General features: G+C 37.4%; 1 protein-coding gene across 7 annotated transcripts; it reads right to left on the bottom strand.

Moving 5' to 3' along the window:
• Positions 1-3,324: 3,324 nt before the first annotated feature.
• LOC118221464 lies at positions 3,325-21,516 on the bottom strand. Of its 7 annotated transcripts, none has more exons than XR_004764112.1 (12): positions 20,889-21,516; positions 19,417-19,506; positions 18,687-19,279; positions 18,182-18,376; positions 14,064-14,126; positions 11,854-11,916; positions 8,015-8,137; positions 7,636-7,741; positions 7,192-7,464; positions 6,736-6,842; positions 5,908-5,970; positions 3,325-5,192 (listed from the first exon to the last, which is right to left on the bottom strand). XR_004764112.1 is itself a non-coding variant. In XM_035406564.1 (11 exons), exons 3-10 carry the CDS (start codon positions 18,200-18,202, stop codon positions 5,908-5,910), a joined length of 819 nt encoding a protein of 272 aa, XP_035262455.1. In that variant the 5' UTR covers positions 18,203-18,376; positions 18,687-19,506; positions 20,889-21,504; the 3' UTR covers positions 3,325-5,192. The 7 variants fall into 7 exon arrangements, 3 of the variants coding, with proteins under 3 accessions (XP_035262455.1, XP_035262453.1, XP_035262456.1); XR_004764111.1 differs by having other exon boundaries at positions 20,943-21,516; XR_004764114.1 differs by having other exon boundaries at positions 18,687-18,733; positions 20,889-21,510.
• Positions 21,517-22,799: the final 1,283 nt, after the last annotated feature.

The raw sequence follows: 22,799 nt of genomic DNA, 5'->3' as shown, positions 1-22,799 counted from the left end.
CTCAAATGGATTTGTCAACATCAGATTAACCTCAGTCTGTTTCCCTCTTGTATTCAGGTGATGGCCCCCAAATTAAATGTTTGAATTGTTTGATTATAAATCAAAGCCAGTCATGGATTATTCCTTACATATACACTACATGGCCAAAAGTATGTGGACACCTGATATCCAACATCTCATCCAAAATTATGGGCAATAACATGGCGTTTGTCCACCCTTTGCTTCTATAACAACCTCTCTTCTGAGAAGGCTTTATACTAGATGTTGGGGCATTGCTTCAGGGATTCGCTTCCATTCTGCCAGAAGAGCATTAGTGACGACGAGTGATTGGGTGATTAGGCCTGGCTTGCAGATGGCTTTCCAATTGACCACAAAGGTGTTGAATGGGGTTGAGGTCAGGGCTCAGTGCAGGTCATTCAAGTTCTTCCACACCGTTCTCAACAAAAAATTATACAGACCTCACTTCGTACCCAGGGGCATTGTCATGCTGAAACAGGAAAGGGCCACACACAGGAATGGGCCTTTCACAAACTGTTTATCATAGATCATCTAGAATGTGATTGTATGCTGTAGCATTAAGATTTGCCTTTACTGGAAATAAGGGGCCTAGCCCAAACCATGAAAAACAAATTAAAACTCTGGGAATTCTGACTGATAGCCAGGTCAGATTTTTCACTGAACACTTTATAAATCTCTACTTTATAAAGTAATTTACACAGCAACTGTATGCAGACAATGGCCATGCGGACTTCTGACAGTTCGGAAAATGTATAACTTTTAAAAATTAATTCTGTCTTACACTACTTTTGCTAAATGTTGAGAGTGCAACAGAAATTTTTGGTGTCGACCATAATTGAATGCTTTTACTTCTAACATTTGGCTGAACAAGTACCATTAAAAGTCCATTTTGTATGGGTTAGAGCTATTAGCTTGTGCTAGCCACATCATACTAACCTCATACAGTGATCAATAATGGCTAACACACTAGCACTTATTTCTTGTAAGTTTGATCACCACTGCAGTGATGTAAGTGAACAAATGATTTTCTGTGAGAAATGTATTGTTGCGCTTATGTGCACACACTGCAATCTATATTAAGACTCCATGTTGTACTGCCAACCTAAAAATCAGCTTAAAATAAACCTTACACATCCACTCCCAGTGGGCTATCCCCCCACTGTCATGAAAATAGGCTATGGGAAATTATGTGAGCTTGGGTTTCTACCAAACTACCATTGAAAATAAAAACAGGGACGCAGACAAAATGATCTTAAAGTTCACTTTATTTTACACTAGGTTGCAGCTCTTACCTCAGCAACATATACTCTAAACTTCATATAATTTGCTTGGACTAGCCCTTTTGTGATGGCTGATTCTGCTGATACTAAGGTGTTTGTGTGAGTGCAATCAAGACTGCTCTCCACCATACAAAAAACTGATGTTACACATAAGAGCTGTCACCAATTTGCATTATGTTCGAAACATTTAGTTTCTACATTTAAAGGAGTAACATGGTGGTTGAACGTGACACTTCCCAGTTGTCTTTAGGTAACAACAAAACAAATGTGCATTATTTTTTTATTATTCAGTCATTTCAATGTACTTTAAAACGTATTTTTCTAAGCCTAAATTTCCCACTATAAAAGTTCACCCGAACCGTCTGGGCGTGGTAATGAGAACTGTCAGTTAGCTATGATTGACAGACCGTGCCCCGTTACCATAGCTACAACCATGATAGTTCTTGGGAGCTCTTCTTGGGAGACTGAATTTTCACAAGCTAGCTAGCTTAGTAGTATATCAAGTATCGATAGATAGCTAAGGTAAGGACGTTGACTTATATCCAATTATAATTTTTGCTATCTAGCTAGCCAAGTTAAGATAAAAGCACAACTATAACGTCCTCACAAAAGCAAACTAGCTAGCTAACGTTATCGATAACATTGCCTTATGAAAGCAAACTACCTGGCTAGCTAACGTTAGCTAGCTAGCTAAATGAATATAACCAGAAATAATCTAATAGTCCTTAAAAGGCACTCTAATTTAAGTGAACCTAACGTTAGTCAAATATTTGCATTGTCTTGCCTGTAAGCCAGCGGCGCAAACTATGGGTCTCGAGTTATCCATGGGTTTACGGGGCGTGGAAAGGGGAGTGGTTACTGTATTCGTGACGCACCAAGTTGACAACTTTCTCAACCGGTTGAAAATATTTTTTTTATTTAAAACGCATATTTCTCCAAAAATACAGAACGGACATATTTAATACTTTACTCATTGTGTTTCTTCAATGCCTCTTGTGCAAATAGCACATAAAACCGAGAGAGTGTGAAAATCACCATGGTACTCCTTTAACATTTACATATTGAATGTTTACACTGATATTTATATACAACATGTAATTTTTAAATCTTGCTTCAATGCATAACATTCCTCCTAGAAAACCGATGACAATGTTTTAGATGAAAGTCTCTCCAAATGTTTAAAGGTAACATTCGAAAATTGCAGTGCATTGTTTTTACAATGCAATGCAAAATGTGGGACAATTGAGCAGGGTTACACATTTTGTGCAACATTTTACAAACTGCATCCCATAACCCTGTGTGTGTATGTGTGTGTGTGTATATATATATATGTGTGTGTGTGTGTGTGTGTGTGTGTTAATTGTATGATTACTGCTAGAACACATATTATGCAATATCTTAATTTTGAAATGATGTAATACAATAGCTAATTAGCAGCTATAACTGCCAATCACACTAAGCTTACAAAACTAAAAATAGAAATATAAACAGTCAAACACAATGATACTAGTCTATATGAAGCAAAAATGCCCGCTTTATCAATCCACAGACCTTTACATCATTTGGATGGACTGAGTGGCCACATTAATATAACATATCCACATTGACATTACCTGGCCAGCCCTTTCCATTACATTACCTTACACCATTACCTTTAGGTTACAAGACCAAGTCCTGACCCATTATGCTACACTGCCACCCAAAGCCTGCAACCAGTTCAAAAAGTCATTCTGTCAGTGCATCCTATGGAATTAGCATCCATTAATCATAATGAAGTTTATAATATGCATTACTGTACATCAGCTGAAATCCAAACATATTTCAACCCTTGTTGAAACAACAGACCAGACATGCAGGATTACATTTTTTGAATTTGTTCATTTGCCACCAGTAGTTTCCAGAGGAAACAGGTTCCATGGTGTCGGTGTCGTTGTCTTTTGTTCGGAGGAGTGTGCAGGGCGAATGTCCTGTTTTCAAGTTAAATGCACAAAAGATTATTTTTATAGCTTGAGTTGAGATGAATGGCGCTTTGTTTCTATACAGAAGTGAGTATCGCATATGGTTGGTTTCTGGTCTATCGATCTGATGTTGCTCTGTGGCAGCAGGTTTCTCCATTATTGATTTTTTTTGTTTTGTTTTTTTACTTTTTCTTGATGGAGCAGCTCACAGAACATTACAGTGCCCGTCCATTCTGCGTGTGCCAGAGAAAGAACGAGGTATGAGAAGGTGAAGCCTGGATTATAGCATAAGCCACACAGGCAGATGCCTATGTGGTCATGTCAAAGAAGGGCCCAAAAAAGCACCTGATGAGATATACACCTGATACACACACACACACACACACACACAAACACAGTAAGCTCTGTACTCCATAATCTAAATCTAAAATCATAAATTTAAAATTATTTGTGCTCTGAATTGGGGCAGCACATTTTATACATAGCCCTTCCCCCTCAGAGCATCATGATGTTTGGAACATATTAATGTCATGTAAATGAAAGTAGTCATGTTTAGTACTTTGTCGCATATCCTTTGCATACAATGACTGCTTGAAGTTTGTGACCCATGGACATCACCAGCTGCTGAGTATCTTCTCTGGCGATGCTCTGCCAGGCCTGTACTGAAGCCATGAAATGGAGGACTATGTGCAAAAAATGCTGTTATTTCTACATGGTGAACCTAAATGTATAAAAATACCCTTAATAAAAGCCTAATCCAAAGCCAAAAAAAGTATTTCTTGCAAACTTTATGGAGCACACTGAAAATATGGTACTGCAGAGATGTAACAATGTCATATCTAGGCAATAAAATGATTGTATGTAATAAAAAATAAATTATAGCATCTGGTTCAGATAATATCAATAGTTCCGCTTCTTTGCCTCCTTTTCTTTGGTGGTTCACAAAATTGTCCATGCCTATGTCACAATATGAGTGCAATCCGAGCCTGGGTGAAGCATTAGTAGACAGTTGGATGGAATGCTTACTGTCTGCTCATGCATTTGCAACCAGTCTAGTTTCAAAAATGGAATTCATGTTTCTTGTCTGGAAGACAAATAAATAATGACATGAAAAAGAAAAATCATGATACAGTTAACATAAGTATGAAGTATTCACTTTTTACACAAAGCAAATCAAGGCAACAAGGCAATGTAATATATATGAATGGAATAGTAAAGTTGAAAAATTACAATCTTAACCCCATTAGTGAAATTAAACACTACAGATCAATCACACTTTTCCACAGAGAAGAGTATATGGTATGTGTCCAAAGCTACACGTGGATTTTGTGTCCTGTCAGAGAGCTGTTCCTCACAGAGGATTTGCTTTCTTTCATTCGCAAGGCAGTTGCTTCTGTTTTTGTTTGAATTTTTTAATTCTTAAATAACAGTCCTGGCCACTGTTGCAACAGTCCTGGCCAACCCTTTCATAACGCTTAGCAGTTGCTGGTACCTGAATGCCACTGATTATTTTGGTCCAGTATCAGCCTTTGATATCTAGCAGTTCTGAGGACTTTCCTTATCAGTTGCACAGGCTGACAACTTCCACACCAGCCAGTGGGTTTCTCACAGTTTAAAAAAGTCCTTTCCACTCTGGCTCAGGATGCTTCCCCCACTGTCACCTTGGCATTTTCTTTTGTACTCTGCCCAGCTTGGCTTGTTTTCATTGCAAAACTTTGCAATTTCTACTCTTCGTGGGCTGTTATCCATTGAGAGAACCACCCAAAAATGATTTTCTTTATTTATTCTGTAGTACCATGCAATATCAGTCAGTATTATGTAATATGTGCATAATATACAATATACTGTATATTATGCACATATTACCACAGATAAACTTGGTATAGCAGCTGTGTGAATCATTGGGAACCACCGAGATTTTCTTCAGGTGAATGACCTATAAGAGAAGTAAAAACAATTTAACACATAAGTGACAGCACAGCTTGACATTCTTTAAAAAAACATTTCTGGAAATTTTAAAATGAAAGAAAACATGGACTTATTGATTTTTTTCACAGAGTAAATTAATTATTCTAGGAAAAGTCACTGAAAAGGAATAACTTTACTGTCATCACCTCACTAGTCCAGCAGTATCAATCCTCCACTTCAGTTAGCATCAGCTTTATGCAGGCAACCTAGCTCTTATCTGTCAGTTGTGTTTTATCAGGTGGACCTCAAGTTTGTTTCACTTGTATAGAAATTTAAACCACCTTGTCCTCTGCGTCTTCTAATGTTCTTCAGATGTAAATGTATACCAATGTTCTTGTATTGTTTATGATTCTGTTCCATATTATGGAATTCTCAGATTGCCGATGGATTTTGGTCCTGTCTAATTTTCTGATCTCTAAGGATGTCACTTGCAGACAAGTTTTTGAATGTCTGTCTTATTTTTCACTGGTTGTCTTGACTTTAACTTGATCATAAAATTTTCTGCTGATAACAATGGCATGTGACTCACAAAAGAAAGACAAGCAGCAGTCACTACAAATAAGTGGATCTACCCATTACTGTCACAACACAACAAGGCACTATAGTTCATCAGCACATCACATTATGTTACACTGACTCAAATGCTTAAAATTAAGAAGTATGTGAGAAAAGTACAATATTACCTATAGAAGCCGTGTTTGGTTTTCCTCAATATTCCACTGTTCCAAAGCAATATTTTGCTGTAACTGACAGAAACATTAGTGATTACATTGCATAGGCATCCAAGCTGAACTAAATATGTGGGCTAGGTCATCAGTTTCATCCATTGACTACATTTTATTCCTCAATATTTGGTACTTTGGAATTATTTCATACCAAATTAATATTTCTAACCAACTGTTTATACGAATACAAATTCAGGTGCATTGTTGGGGGGTTGTCTGTCCACATTTTTAAGTTTACAATCTGAACAGAATCATTTTGGCTCACACAAAGCTTTCTTTCCTGTACACATATTTTTTAGCCTGCTCAAATAGTCTCAAGAAACTTTGATGGTAGAGAGGAATGGATATACTTTCAGAATAAAGGTCTGTAGTAAAGACTGAAGGGAAAAAATTGTGCTTCTGGGATTTTCCAATGCAGAATGAAAGAAAAACATTTGAATGGTATGTTTCCTTCACACAATTGTGCACTGCTCATGTCTTCATATACCCCCCATTTTAAACTGTATTCTATCCATCAAACCATTGAACTAATTTATCACCAAATCTGATCGAATATTTAACCTATTTATCACAAAAAATGCAATTCCAAAGACTGACAGCATTACATGTTTTCCGTCACACAGTGTAAATCCATTTTTAGCAGTTTAGACACATATTAAGATTCTAATTTAGGAATGATTAATACCCCCCAGTATCACTAAGAGGTAACTGTATTCATATAATCACTTATAGGCATAATACAGTTAAAGTTGGGGCTGATGATGACATTTACAGTTTATTACTCACCTGTGTATTCCTTAGTCGTCTGTTCTTAAGCCACAGGCAAAGAGCAGCAAAGGTGAGGCACATAATAACAATTGCCATAAACACAATTGTTGAAATCACTGCCTTTTCTGGGAGAAATTGCACAAAATGGCAAAAGAAGATGTTGACATTCAGCATATTTGATGCCCTACTGACAGTTCAACATAGAGTACAAGGAGCCCTTGGTGGGTAGACAGAAGGTTGTGCTTTCTTACATATACAAATTATTCTTAATTGCACTACATCACCTGTCAATACTATCATCACTCATTATATTAAAACATGCACAAGAAATACAAGAGTTACATGAATATTATGTATTCACTGTTGTGTCCACAGCATGGCCACTTCAGTATTTTTGAAACTTTTGCACAGTATTTTGAGTGAGGTGTTACCATTTCTGATGCCCATCTGTGTCAAGTGGAGAAGATTACATACCTGATGCCTTATGTCCCATGAAAATAAATGGCAATGGGGAGGTCAAAAGTAGTCCACTGTCCAGGTTTGTTATATTTCTTGTTTCTGTTATGTCTCTAGACCTTGTTGCTGGGATATCTGTTGTAGCAGATGACTGAAATCGGTTACTTGTTGATCCACTTTTTCTCTGTGTTTTTACTTGAACAGAAGTCGTAGACGGTTCAAAGCCTGTCACCAGTATTTCTTTTGTTGTGACAGCTGTGCTTGTACTTGGACAGCTACATGATATGTAATCTAGGAAGAGAAATACAGATTCATTTGTTAAATGATTTTCAAAATTTTATATTACCACTATTACTTTAAGTAAATAGAAAAGGCCAAGATTCTGTGCAACAGTCATTTTCGTTTGTAGTACAGTTAATGATATTATCAGTTTAATTTATAAGGTTATTATTTTGTTTGTACCATTTTCATGCTGGTGTTCGTAAGCCTCACTATACTTCTCTTGGAACTGTGTTACATTGACATAGTGGAGATGGTCACCTAGATGACAGCTTTTCTTTGAAATGTCCTACACAGATAGGGGTAGAAAGGAAAGGATCCATTTATATTTTACAATAAAAAGCTTAATTCAAAAACTGATGAGAGAACTAGAATGTGCATTGGGGCTGGACAGCCAGCATAAGAACATCAGGTGAACAAAAGGACATCATCAAGTTTTTTTTTCCAATCTGCACCAAGACTTACTAGAATCACAGGATAATTTAAATTCAAACATGTACTTACACAACGTCATACAATATATTGGCTATGAGAAAAATAAAAACAGTAAATGTGAACAAACCTGGCAATGATTCAATTTTTCAAATAACAGAGCGATATTGAGAAATAGTGAGTTGTTTTTATCTTTATCCCTCTGAATGATGCATCCTAGAGTCCATTTGACTTGCAGATAATTGTCCCTTTTCTGTAAAAAACAAAAAAACAAAAGAAAAACCAAGAACCTTTAAATACCATGATACCTTAATAAACATTTCCAAACGTCAGCATTTGTGCCCCCAAATTATGGGGCAAAAAAGGATGTTACAATAATCACAGATAATGCAAAATTGGTCATTTGGACTGGCACAGATAACAAAATATAATAGTAGCTCTAAGATAGATATTTTCCTAATTAATTTTATAATTGATTGGGATTGACATGGGCTGGATCACCTACTTGGGTGTGTTAATTGGTGCACATTTGTGTTTAATGGATCTTTAAAAATATTCCAGAAAAAAGTTTGAAGGTTGTTTACATGGACAGTACTTGATTGGGTCAATTATGCGGAAAATGCAAATTTATTCATAACTATAATAGGGAAGAATCAACATGCAGATAGTACTATAATGAGAGTACTACATAGACTACATTTACAAAAGTATGTGGACAGGCACCCCTTCTAATAAGTTGTCTCATCTATTTCAGCCACACCCATTTCTAACAGGCACGTAAAATCAAGCATAAAGTCATGCAATCTCCATGGACTAGCAATGAGCTAGAATGGGTCATACTGAAGAGGTCAGTGATTTTCAATGTGGCACTGTCATAGGACGTCGCCTTTCTAACAAGTCAGTTTGTCAAATTTCTGTCCCGCTAGAGCTGCCCCAGTCAACTGTAAGTGATGTTATTGTGAAGTGGAAACACATAGGTGCCGCAACAACTCAGTTGTGAAGCGGTAGGCCACACAAGCTCACAGAACGGGACTACCGCTGATGCGTGTAGTGCATAAAAATCATCTTTCCTTGGTTGGAACACTCACTACAGAGTTCCAAGCTACCTCTGGAACCAACATATGCACAAGAACTGCTTGTCAAGAGCTTCATGAAATGGATTTCCATGGCTGAGCAGCCTTACACAAGCCTAAGATCACCATGTGCAATGCCAAGCATCAGCTTGAGTGATGTAAAGCACACCTCAATTGGACTCTGGAGCATTGGAAATGTGTGCTCTTGAATGATGAATCACGCTCCACTATCTGACAGTCAGACAAATTAATCTGGGTATGGCAGAATGCATAGGGCCAACTATACTGGCCAAAATAATACCAACTGTAAAGTTTGGTGTAAGAGGAATAATGGTCTGGGGCTGTTTTTCAAGGTTTGGCCTAGGCCCTTTAGATCCAGTGAAGGGAAATCTTAATGCTGCAGTATACAATCACATTCTAGAGAATTGTGTGCTTCCAGCTTTGTGGCAACAGTTTGGGGAAGGCCCTTTTCCTGTTTCAGCATGATAATGCCCTCGTGCACAAAGCAAGGTCCATAAAGAAATGGTTTGCTGAGTTTGGTGGGGAAGAACTTGACTGGCCTGCACAGAGCCCTGACCTCTACCGCATCTAAGACCTTTGGGATAAATTGGAATGCCGTCTGCGAGCCAGGCCTTACATCAGTGCTCAACCTCACTAATGCTCTTGTGACTGAATGGAAGTGAATCCCTGCAGCCATGTCCCAAAATCTAGTGGGGCGCTTTCCCCAAGAGTGGAGGCTGTTACACCAGCAAAGTGAGGTCCCATTCTATATTAATACCCATGGTTTTGGAATGAGATGTTCAACAAGCACACATGGGTGTGATGTTCAAGTGTCCACATACTTTTTGAAATGTAGCATACATGCCCAATAATAGGAACATAAATAATTGCAATTTATTGGTTTCACAACTGTTTGTTTTAGGTCAAATGTTTGATTTATTAATATGGATAAATATTTATTAGTAACTATACAGTTGCAAACATTATCACACTGGTGACATAAAAAGATTAGTACTAATGACACAGTTGGTGTTGCTTACTAATCTTTTTTATGTTTCCAGTGTGATAATATTTACACCTGTATATTTACTAATATATATAAAATCACATCTATTCACAATTTTCAATTACAATTACATATTGGTAGCCAAATATATTGCTATAAACCTGCAAAGATCCACTTCAGAACCATTCTGATACCATTTAGGTAAGTGTAAACATTCAATTTTACAAATCTCATGCTCATACAATATGGAAAGCATTAGTCTTGGCTAGTGCAGTCATATTTGTTGATCATTAGCTGTTACCAAACTGCTTACCAATTGCACCACATGTGCCAGTGCTGCTAAAATATCTCTGGGAGATCAATTAAGTTAACTGTATCCTGCATTTGTCAAGCTTTCATATTGATTTGTCCAAGGCTTTTGACACAGTTGATCATGTCACCTTGGTGGATAGACTCTACAATATTTGCTTATCTGAGCATGCAGTACGTTGGTTTTCAAATTACTTGTCAGCTAGAACACAGTGTGTCCAGTTTGCTGGGTCTTCCTCTTCTTTCCTCCCTGTTTCAAAAGGCGTGCCCCAGGGGTCCATACTAGGACCACTGCTGTTCTCTATATATGTAAATAATCTTTGTGATAATTTATCAAATGCTGCATTCCATTTTATGCAGATGATACAGTTATTTATTGCTCATCACCGTCAGTAGTACAAACCCTTGAATTCTTGCAGTCTGCCTTTGATGTTGTTCAGTCCCATTTAACTCAACTTAAGTTGGTATTAAATGCAGACAAATCCAAATTCATGCTATTTTCAAATGGCAAAGAGATAATATCTAATCTCCCCAAGATCTTAACTGCTCAAGGGATTGAAATGGTCACAACATATAAGTACTTAGGTATTATTATTGATCAGAACTTGTCATTCAAGACACACATTGAAAATCTTGATTCCAAGCTGAAACTTAAATTAAGTTTCTTCTTTAGGAATAAATCCTGTTTCTCCCTCCAGGCAAGGAAACACTTGATTTCGGTAACTTTTTTACCTTTATTGGACTACGGCAATCTGCTCTTTATGAATGCACCTGACGAGTGCCTAAAGAAGTTGGATACTGTATACCACTGTGCTTTACGTTTTATTACTGGCTGTGGCAATCTTCTGCACCACTGTGCTCTGTATGATGCTGCTAAGTGGCCATCTCTGTATGTCCGCAGACGTTCACATTGGTTGGTTTTTATATATAAATCTCTCCTTGGGCTGGTTCCTTCTTATCTGTGTACTTACATGTATGTGTAAAAACCAAAATAAATATGGCCTGCGTTCTCACGATATCCTGCAGATGTTGGTTCCCAGAGTTAGGACAGAATTGGGCAAAACAGCTTTTAAATACGTTGCCCCCTTTTCCTGGAATAAGGTACAGAAGGACCTGAAATTGTCAGAACTAGTTACTATGGGGAAATTTAAGTCAATTTACAAGGATCGTGAAAATAGTACTCTTGGTCATTGTGATTGCTCCTAAATTTTAACTGATATCGTTTTTAGAAAATTGTACCTGTTTATGTCCTTGACCTTGTATTTCATTTTAACTGGATGTTGTATTCACTTATTTGTGTGGTATGACAGTTGTATTTGTCTGTTTGTATTCTTCTGTTATTGTTGTAACAATTTTTATGCTGCTTTCTTGGCCAGGTCACTCTTGAAAAAGAGATTTTAATCTCAATGAGACTTTTACCTGGTTAAATAAAGGATATATATATATTCAGTCAACTAACACAACTATGGAAATATGGACAGTACAAGTGAGGCAATTGTGATATAACAAATGATTTAATATCGAGTGTATCATGAATCACTTTCAGGTTCACAGTGTTTCACTGTATGTTTACTTGCTTACCTCATTACAAGTGGAATCTAACTGAGGTATCTTGAATAGGTAATCAGATGGTAGATGGTTTCTCTAAAAAATAAAAAAATACAAGTAAATGTTTTTAATGTTGTAATTCCACAACTTCTGCAGAAGCCAATTGTTCAAAGTTTCTCACAAACAAAATGCTTTCTGCACATCAACAAGTGAGCAGGTGTGATACATTCCCAGTCAAATAATTTGGACGTCAGTGTGAACCCCATGCAACTAAACATCACATTAGTCAAATTAGTACATACCATAAGAAAGTGTTTTAAAATTCTCAACATTTTTCAAAATTTTTAAATTCATTTTAATTACAGTGATCCCCATAATGTTTGGGAAAAACATATTTCTGTCTTTATTTGGCTCTGTAATCCACAATTTTAGATTTGTAATCAAACAGTACACATATGATTAAAGTGCAGATTTGGTTTCACCGTGTAGAAATTACAGAACTATTTACATGGTAATGTTTCGGACAAATGGCTTCACGGGTGTTTCTGATTAGTCATGTGTGTTCAATTGTTTCCTTGTGCAAGTATGAGAGCTTTCAGTATCTAGGCTTGGTACGTATGAGGCTGCCACTGGTACTGGCTCACTTGGCAGCAGCAACAGAATGAATTCTGAAGTGTGCAGAAGCATCTTTTCTTATCAAGTTCAACCAAATGCCTCCAGAATTATTGGATGGTGCTTCATTCTACAGCAGGACACTGATCACAAACATGAGTTTTTCAAAGCCAAAAGCTGGAAAATTCCTGACTGACCAAGTCGTTCACCCACTCTGAATCCACTTGAATATGTGTTTCATATGCTGAACAGGAAACGTAAGGCAATTTGCCCCCAAAATCAGCAGAAACTGAAGATGGCTGCATTATGGGTCACAGACTTCAAGCAGTGATTACATGCAAAGGACTAAACGTGACTCATTTAATTAACACAACATTATTATGTCCCAAACACTTTGACGCCCAGAAATGGTGGGGGGGGGGGGGGATTGGGATGTATAAAAAGTGCTGTGGTGAAAACAAATTGTATAACTACCCTTTAATAAAACCTGAGAATGTGCACTTTAACCACATGTGAATTGTTTGATTACACATCTTATAACAGAGCCAAACCAAAAAACATTACAGAGCTCACTGTAATTCATTCTTCAAGCCGTCAATTAAGAGAAATCTAACAAGTATGTTTATTTCCAACCAAATATTTCAATAATGCAATTAAAGTCAAAACATAGTGGATTCTTTCATTTAGATAATCAACTTATACAAGATATGCACACTCCACATAAATGGAAGAAATTCTTCAGGAACATTTTGGCTCTATGACAGTGTCTGCTAGTGTCCTTGTGCTATGGTGTCAAATTCCATCCTGGAGGGTGCAGTGTCTGTTGGTTTTCAGTGTGTGTCAGTACAAGTGATTAATTTAAGTCTTTGATTGTCTAAAGAGTCCACACATCTTGTTCTCAAGACCTTAGTTCCCTGCTGATTGAAAGGAAACCACAAATACCTGCAGAAACTGTGGCCCTCCAGTACAGGAGTTTGACACCACTGCACTATGGGTACCAGTTTTGAAGGCATGACCAGACTATTCCTGTAAGCTTTGCCAACTCTTTCCCATCATACCCCAACTTGAACTACCCTATCTAACAGGGAGCACAATACATTTCCCCTACTAAACAGGAGGAATACCAGAAAACCCCCCAGCATCTAGAGGCAGATCCAAACAACAGGTGGTGCTGGGGTGGTGGAGGGTGAGCGCAATTCTGAGCAGCAGCAATGAACATGCAAAGCAGCGCAGGCAAGCAGCAGCACTGAGAAGTCTGGCTGGTGGTTTAAAAAGGCGCTCCACTGGTGATGTGTGCCTGTGCTTGGATGAGAAAAGAGAAAAGTGTTGTGTGTATGGGATTGGTTGATAATGGAAATGCACGCGTATGTGGTTACTGGAGCCGACCGATTGGTCAGCTGCAACTAGAGTTTTCTGACAGAACTTGCTTTGCACATTCCATGCACAAAGCTTATTTAGTAATATAGTTAACAGAATTTAGGAATAATAATATACATTGTATCCTAAGCTTACAGGGATGGCAATTTATAAAATTCTGAAACAACAGAGGGTCATCTAATCGTGCTGAGGGACTTGTGTTGCCTTTTTGAAAACTACTTCCATATCATACAAAAGGAAAAAGTGAAGATTACCACTTCATCCAGGTAGTCGTTGTATGGAAAGCCGCCATTACAAACTGCCAAGTACATATACACCTGTAAGAGAGAATGGGTTTACAGGGTTAATATTGTGTACAGTGACTGACTGGATTGTGGGCCATTGGACAGTAGTGTTCATAAGTGAGTGACATATCTTTGATGCCCCTTTACTAACCCCTTAATTTGGGAGTGGATTTATTCACATTTGTTTTGTTTTTTTAACAGTGAAATTTTCAATCAATCTGGTCACACAATATACCTTTTGAATGTGTTAAAACTCATGGTTCTAACTCCATTAACTATTTTACTATTTTATTTTTTTAAAGTTTTTGTGGTTCCTTATTTTGCAACATAATATAGAGTGTTCAAAAATTTGATTGGATCCTTTACTGCAATGGTCCACAATTTTGGATGAAAAATCTGAATTTGTTGCAGAGTAAGGGTAAAGCAGGGTATAAGCACCACCAAGTGGCCAGAATTATCAAAATCAAGGCCTTACTGTAAGCATGTGTACCAAGTTTGATGCCAAAAAACCAAAGTGTGACAGACAAAGGGCCACTCATCCATTATTTTGACTTCTCTGCCAAATTTGTTGGATAATTATAACCAAAGAGCAGAGGATAAATATTTTTCTGACTAAATCCAAGATGGCCAAAACACAAAATGGCTCAGTTCCTGTCTGGCACCTTCATCAGCAAATTTATTTGTTTACAGCAGCCATACTGTTTGACCTAGCAACTATCTCTTTTTGATCAGCCAACCTTGAAGATGATAAATCCAAAATCTTGTAGTGATCCAGTCAAAGGTCTAGGAGGAGATGTTTAAAATGTGTCTTTCATAAAATTAAAAAGGAAATTCAATACTGGTGGGTGGTAAACTCAGCAGGACCTACAGTGTAAAGAATTTAGAGAAAAAAAATCATGGCCAATAATTCAAAAAGTTACAGCCAAATGTCCAACTTTGGCTTGTTAGTGGTTACAACATTGTCACAACAATGTTGGTACTGCACCGTAGAATAGTGGCATGATTTAGTTGAGATTTTGCCCAGATATACACACTTGGCATATGTCTTAGAAAGTAGTTTTTGATTAAACCATGCACAAATTAAGCTCTTTGGATGTTCGTGAATAACCATGGCATTATATATGGAAAGAGGTGTTGTTGAGATTTTCAAATACAAATTTTTGGCGCTTTGAAGGCACAAAAGCTAGAGATCTGTTGCAGTCCGTTGTATCAGGGTGTGCTGCAGTGGATATCTAGAAAACTTCTAGAAACGATTTGGAAGGATAGATAGTGCTCAGGGTAAATGGAAATATCAGAATAGAAAGAATCCTTAATTTCATTTTTGGGTGAACTGCCCCTTCAAGCTTCAGACTATCCATGCAGTTGTAGCTAAGTTTCCGTTCGTGGAAGATGTTGTTGAGTTTTTCAAATGGAAATTTTTGAGGCCAAAAAAGATAGGTACCCTTTGAGGCCTGTTTTATTGAACTACAGCAGATATCTAGAAAACTCATCACACCAAGAATTAGATACCACTGTTAAAAAATGTATTAAACTAATTACTATTTTCACAGTAGAAAAGATAAGGACATTTCAATATATTGTTTAGCTCTATACACTCCTATTGAGGTGATATTTCACCAGCAGGCTGAAAGTGAAGAGCTAGAGGCTTGCAAGGAGAGGTTTCCCCTCTACTGACTCTAATTCAAGCAAGTCTCAGATATTTTGTGTATCTTATCTTATACCGCTTCCTCTGAAATACAAAGCCAATACAAACAAGTGAAAGGAAGCTGGTAGGTCCATGCACAAGAAAGAACGCTGGTCCCACCTACCAATTGTGTGTTCACTAAACACTACAAACACACTGCATGTTACTTTAGCAGCCTGTGCCATGTCAGAGTAATTCAAAAAAGAGCATTTATGTTTTAAAATTGTGAATGCCAGAATCCTGTTCGATCAAAGCCCACAACTGAGCAAACCCCACATATAACGGCAAAGGACCTGCAGAAAAGTTTAGTGACGCCAGAGTGGCAGAGCACTGGTCCACTTTGCAGTGTTACAAAAATGATCTGCATGGAAGTGTGTCAACATATGAAGCATGCAACACAACAGTCAGATAAGCAGGAGACTTTTTAGAACAAAGTGCTGTGGGCTGATGCACAAAAATGTAACCACCAAAGATGCATTTGAAGAAAATCAGGAGAACTGCATTGCTAAGTGTGAAGCATGGTGGTGAATCTATTATGCTGCGGGGTTGTGTGGCAGCCAGTGGCACAGGAAATACTGTGCAGTTGGTAGGAAGAAATATGATTCAAAAATATCCTAGAAGCTAATGTCCCAGAGTCAGTGAAGAAATTGCAGCTTAAAAGAGTTTAGACATCTCAACAAGACAATGATCCAAAATATACCTCATCAACCATGAACTACTTAAATTAGCAAAGGATTAAGGCCTTCACAGTCCCCAAACTCACAGTCCCCAAATCTGCAGAGATCTCAAACATGCATTGTGTGCATGAAGACCGAACAACATTTATGAATTTGAAGGGTTCTGCAAAGATGAGTAGGAAAAAATTCCTTAAGCAAGAATAGAAAGACTGTTGGCTGGCAAAAAAAAAGTTGTTTGCATATGCCACATTTACGGTTTAATTTTTGCAATCTAATAAATTCAGCAAATTAAAAGTGAATGGTATTAAAACATGTACGATTATGTCATATTTTCATTAGGCTTTGAGTGTCAATCAGTGTTCTGCATGCGAAAATTTAAAAAAGAAATAAAAATGCTTTCATTTCATGTATTGCATGTGATATTTTTTTTCAACTGAACATTGCAAATATATCTTGATCAACTGTCAGTTAGAAACTCTCGCTGCAGGCACACAAACATGATAAATTTCTTTGCTGACCTTTGCTTGGGCCACAATCATGAGAAGCTGTTTGGCTGCATTTTTAGCATATTTTTTATGTTCAGCACAAAAACCACCAAATACCACAAAGGAAGTGGAAGCACAAAAGCAACAGTACAATGTGACACCCCACAGTGGAATCTGTAGAATGCACAGGCTGTGGGTGTCCATGCCTAGGGCAAGGAGGACCAGACATACATCTAATGCAGTCCACGGACCAGAGTGACCTCAACTTGGAACAGTTTCCATGAATTCATTAATGTTCCGGAGACTCTTTCCGCTGCTTATTCCATCCCCATTTCAGTTAAAAAGTGAAGTGGAAACTAGCCACACCATATAGATCACGTTACCACAAATGTACTACTTCATTGAAATGGCAGCACATTAGGGCAATGTCTGTGTGTGACAGAGGAAATCACTGGAAAGTGCAAAATGCTAGCAAGTTTCTATTGCATTAGCTACTTCTTTATCGATGGGGTGCATAGCCATTGAATGAAGATGTAAAAATGAGAAGAAAAAAACTGAGACCATTAGCCTTCTATGAAAGATCACTGTAGAAAAGGTTTTCCCATATCCAATAACATGACAAATAACAAACAAGACTGATGCGACTAACCAAAATATGCCTCACATCAGTGGTTCTCAGTCAGTCCTGGGGTACCACTGTGTATACTGGTTTTTGTTCCGACCACAATTATAATCTCAGAATTTTAACATGCTGTCTTAATTAGGCACTTGTCATGTTTAGCCAGATCATTTGCCCTCTTGAGCCACTTCATATCATAAATAGATATGCATGCCATGTTATAGCCTACTTTTCTTTCCCCTTTATTCTGGAAAAGTTACCATCTTGTTTCCCTGCAACACTTCTTCACATATAATATATAATGCCCAAACTGTTGCTTTGCTTTTCAGATAAGAGCTTTAAAAAAAAAAAAGATTCTGATAAATGGCTACTCCACTGTTCTTATCGGCAACAAAATGCCTCACTAAGGGTGAATACAGCATGATACTAAGAAGCTGTCAAAGCCCACCTCGACCTGCACACATTCTACAAACTAAAAATATAGAATATTTAAAAAGCACATCTATAGAATCTGCACCAACTATGCTTGAAAAGCCTAAGCATAATTTGGATAAATAAATGATGACTGCATTAATAACATCACAAACGGTCTATAGCTCGAACACAGATAAAAAGGAACTTACTGTCAGGTGTAATGACTTCATGGTTCATTGCTCATTCTTCATCAGCTGAATTCATGCTTTGAAATGATATTGAAAGCCTACTGCCATTGAAGACAGACTATGAAGAATGACAGCATGGGGGAAAGTGGGGGGGGGGGGGGGGGGGGCGTTGAGGGGCTTTTGCTGGGGACTTCACTGGACTTTCCCCTCTACGGACTGGAAAAGAAGACAGGCAGGCTGACACATCAACAAGCAATCATGTTTCTCATATACAGTGATGTGAAAGAGAAAGTAGCTTTACATATTTAAATAAGTCAGGACAGGCAGTGGTATATTGTGATATATCACAGCTAAGGGGTGTTGTTTGCAATCCCTTTAGTTGTGATCTAATCACAATATACCATGGCCTGGAATCAGTTATTGTTGGTGATCAAATGTGATAATATGGATATTACAGACACCAACCAATTAAAACTAATTTTTATTAACAATATAATTACAAGAATGGTTTACAAGAATTACTTACAAGGATGACTGACAAGAATGATTTTCGAGAAAGTAGATTCCAGCTGCCTGCAATAGTGTCAGGCCGTTGGTATGCAATGTGAGTAATATTTCCTTTGTTTTGCCAAACTGACATGCCAAACAGGATGCCTCACAATCATTGAGACTACTATTAATTCTCCTCTATGTGAAAGTATTCTACAACAGTGGTTCTCAGAATTGGTTTTCACTGTAACCGCAATGCCAGAATTTTTTTTTTTTACAATTTTTACAAGCTGTTAATATTTCTTATTTAGGCACTTTAGGCGTGTTTTAGAGGGATTTACTCTCGTAAGCCACATTGTGGCAGACATAGCTACAGTATGCATGGCATCAAGAATAAATCTTCCATGAGTTTAAGAACCACTGTTCTAGAAAATGTAAGACCATCTGTCTCACTGCAAAAGTTCTGGCTGAAATCTTCATATATTCATACATCTTCAAGCACTTAAAAAGCCAATTTTCGCCTGGTTTGCACTATTCTTAAATAGAGCCTTTGTAGCAACACACAGAAGAGACATGGATGATGATGGTATTTGAAGGACACAATTGTACCATCAAGATCCAAACAGAAGCCTGCCCACACACACACACACACAGAAAAGATGACAGGATAGTGAGAAAAGGGTTAGGCAGGAGACATACCTAGACATTCTTTGACACAATTATTTATCGTACAAATTAAATGAAATTACAGGAGATTAAGAACTCACAATTGCCCGGGTATGGAAGCCTGACTCCCTCCACTTCTTCACATTGCCACTGATATCATTGCCAATTATTTCAACATGGTAGACCTAAAACTGATATGAAAAAATAGAGAAAATACAGAAATAGAGGAAGTATTTTATTTGTACCAGAATATAACAGAATAATTAAGATATAACACAATGCTAACTTTTATTTCAATTAATCGGAATTCTTCATATTCTGACTACTTTCAGACAATGCTTCGCCTGAATAGCAAAGCCAGGTCTTGACTTCTGGTGCTGCAACATTATGTCCTCTAGGCTGCTTCTCAATGCCATCATGTACACTCAATGACCACATTAATGTAATGCAAGTAACTCTATTGGGCAGGTAGGACCCCCTTTTGCCTCCAGAACAGCCTGAATTCTTCACGGCATGGATTCAACTAGGTGCTGGAAACACTCTTTAAGGATCTCGGAACTGAACAGCATTGCACAGCTCCTGTACATTTTTCACCCACACATTTATACTGTGACCCTCCCGTTCCATACCAAAGGTGCCGTCTGTAACTATTGTGTAGGCCTACTGCTGCTACCTTGGCCAGGTCTCTCTTGAAAAAGAGATCTTAATCTCAATGAGACTTCCTGGTTAAATAAAGGTGAATAAATAAAAATAAATAAAGCCTAGAATGTTGAAAAAACTGTAAAAAAAAAGTACTAGGTTTCTTTGTACTTTGTACACCAATTTTTGATCCATCGCAGGCAAGTTGTTAATTATTTCTCTATTATTATTGGCCAGGTAGCTATACTTTAATTCATCTCACAGTGAAATATCAGTGAACAACAGTAGTGCAGTCAACATGTACAAAGCAATTAACCACTTTAAGAGTGCACATATCACAGAACGATTGATATCAGATATAAACCCATGATATATTGAGTATCTAGTGTAAAGAACGTGATCAAACATGAATGTGACATTTTCGTCTTGATAGCAATTAAAAGATAAAACAGCTTGTTATACACCACTCTCTCAAACTGGAATTTGTCTCGAACATTGAATATCGAAACAACCTTAAAATAAAATCCTGCAGCGTCACTTTAAGCCACATAATGGAAGAGACCGAATTATGTCACTTTATGTCATGTGAAAGTTGTTTTAATGTTGCTCTATTTGCCTTTTATCCTTAACCGTGAAAATAATGTTGCCTATACATAGTCTGTATGATAGCCTACTAAATAGAAAGCGCCCAGGCAAAACATCAAAATTGCCACAATAGCCTACCCATTAAGCGCATATTGCCGTGCAAGCCATTTTTTTCTACAGGGGATTCTAGATCATGCTTATTTCAATCGCACACAGTAACTACTAGAATTATTACGTCTATTCCAATTATTCCCGCGATTTCCCCCTGGATCTGTCACCGTTAATATGGCAGCGTTTTCAAATATTGTCTTCTACGTTTACAGACAAAAATCAATACAACGTAACCTACCGCACATGGAATTTAAGTGACACATAAACTGTTGATTATGGTTTGCCGTTTTACCTTGAAGGATAATAGCTTCTTTCATGTCTTCCTTCTCCCTCCGTATATATAAACATATTTTACTTTCGATTTCTCTATCACGTGTCAAAAGTTCGGGAATGAACGATATGATACGGCGCAATGGCTCCATTGAAATTAAAAAGTTAATATTTTTGGACAAAATCTTATTTTCTTTCACCTACCCTCATATTTTCAAGACACTGGCTACAAAATAAAATGTATTAGAAGCCTGAACAATTACTATTGACTGACAGACATAGCTATCTTATCTATCTTAGATACCATTATTTTTGACCACTGAATTTGAAATATGCTGAAATAGAAAAAGGAAACACGGCTCTATCATAGGCTAATAGCATACGAAACATTTAATGATATTGTAATACATCTTTTTATTTAAGGTAAATGCCTGGGGGTAAGCAGAGTAGCTTAACACAGCCACCACCTTTTGTGAACCGGTTTGGTCTCATGTCAGAGGCCTTAGAACATCCACCACACAACAGACAGTTACAAAAAATATACAGCGTCTGGTGATGTCTATGCATCGCAGACTTCAAGCAGTCATTGCATGCAAGGGATATGCGACCAAATATTAAAAATGATTACGTTATTCTACATTATGTTAAACTGTCCAATATTTTTTGATGCCTGAAAATGGGGGGGACCCTGTGCAAAAGGTGCAGTCATTTCTAAACGGTTCATCCAATATGGATGAAAATACCCTCAAATTAAAGCTGACAAACTAAAGCTGCACTTCAACCTCATTGTCATTGAATCCTTTCAAACTCAAAGTGCTAGAGTACAGAACCAAAATAACAAAAAATGTGTCACTGTCCAATGAATTATGGTGCTCACTGTAAGTCGCCAGTCTATCGCGAGTCAATTGAAATGTCACCCAGAAAAAAAAGATACCATGCACGGAGTAGCTCTTTGACTTTAAGTCTATTTACTACTAAATGTTAAAAGTACACACTGCTCTCATGTGTAAATGTGCCTATATTTTGGTTTTGCTTTCTTCTTGGAGTAGGATATTTAAAGTTTACCGAATATAAAATGAAGACAGGACGCTTTAGTGAAGCAGCCTTCATTGCTATTTTTTGAATCCTTCTGAGGAGCAAACAAGGTGCCTGAAACATTTTTTTATGGATGCTGGTCCATGCTGACCCGAGAGCATCGCACAGTTCCTGCAGATTGTTCGACCACACATTCATGCTGCAAACCAGCTTGAAATGATGTGTGCTTTGTGTGATGGCACAATTTTAAGAACGCCTAGATTGTGATCATAAAGGAATGCATATGGTCAGCAACATTGCTTAAGTATGCTGTGCTCAGTTGGTATTAAGGGACCTACTGAATGCCAAGAAAACATTCCCCACACCATTACACCACCACCAGCAGCCTGCACTGTTGACACGATGCAGGATAGATCCAAGGATTCATTGTATGCCAAAGTTGGACCCTACTGTCCATATGTTACAAACAAACAAACAAACAAACAAACAAACAAACAAACAAACAAACAAACAAATAAATAAATAAATAAATAAATAAATAAATAAATAAATAAATAAATAAATAAATAAATAAATAAATAAATAAATAAATAAATAAATAAACCAAAAGACAGCAGAATATTCAACAACAACAAAAAAGAGATGCAATGTAGAATGCCTGACTGAGCTGCAGGACTCAAATGTCCATTTACAAATGCTAAAACATACTGTAGACTAAAAGAAAGGTGATCATTTTATCTACTTTTTAAAAAATGGGGGGGGGGGGGGGGGTTGCCACTATACCCTTTTCTCCTGGCCTGTGCATACTTAAAGATCAAGGAGGATCCAAGGAGTACTGATTTTT

The sequence above is a fragment of the Anguilla anguilla genome, chromosome 2, assembly GCF_013347855.1.
Source record: "Anguilla anguilla isolate fAngAng1 chromosome 2, fAngAng1.pri, whole genome shotgun sequence".
Lineage (NCBI taxonomy): Eukaryota > Metazoa > Chordata > Actinopteri > Anguilliformes > Anguillidae > Anguilla > Anguilla anguilla.
This window is presented reverse-complemented; position numbering and strand designations above follow the sequence as displayed.

Bases quoted from the DNA above. Each gene is read 5' to 3' on its own strand.
- LOC118221464 (XM_035406564.1), bottom strand. From the start codon at position 18,202: ATGAAGTCATTACACCTGACA. The intron at 11,917-14,063 runs GTAATCTTCACT...TTTATTTTTTAG, and splicing joins ACGACTACCTGGATGAAGTG to AGAAACCATCTACCATCTGA. The intron at 7,465-7,635 runs GTACAAACAAAA...TTCTCTTCCTAG, and splicing joins CGAACACCAGCATGAAAATG to ATTACATATCATGTAGCTGT.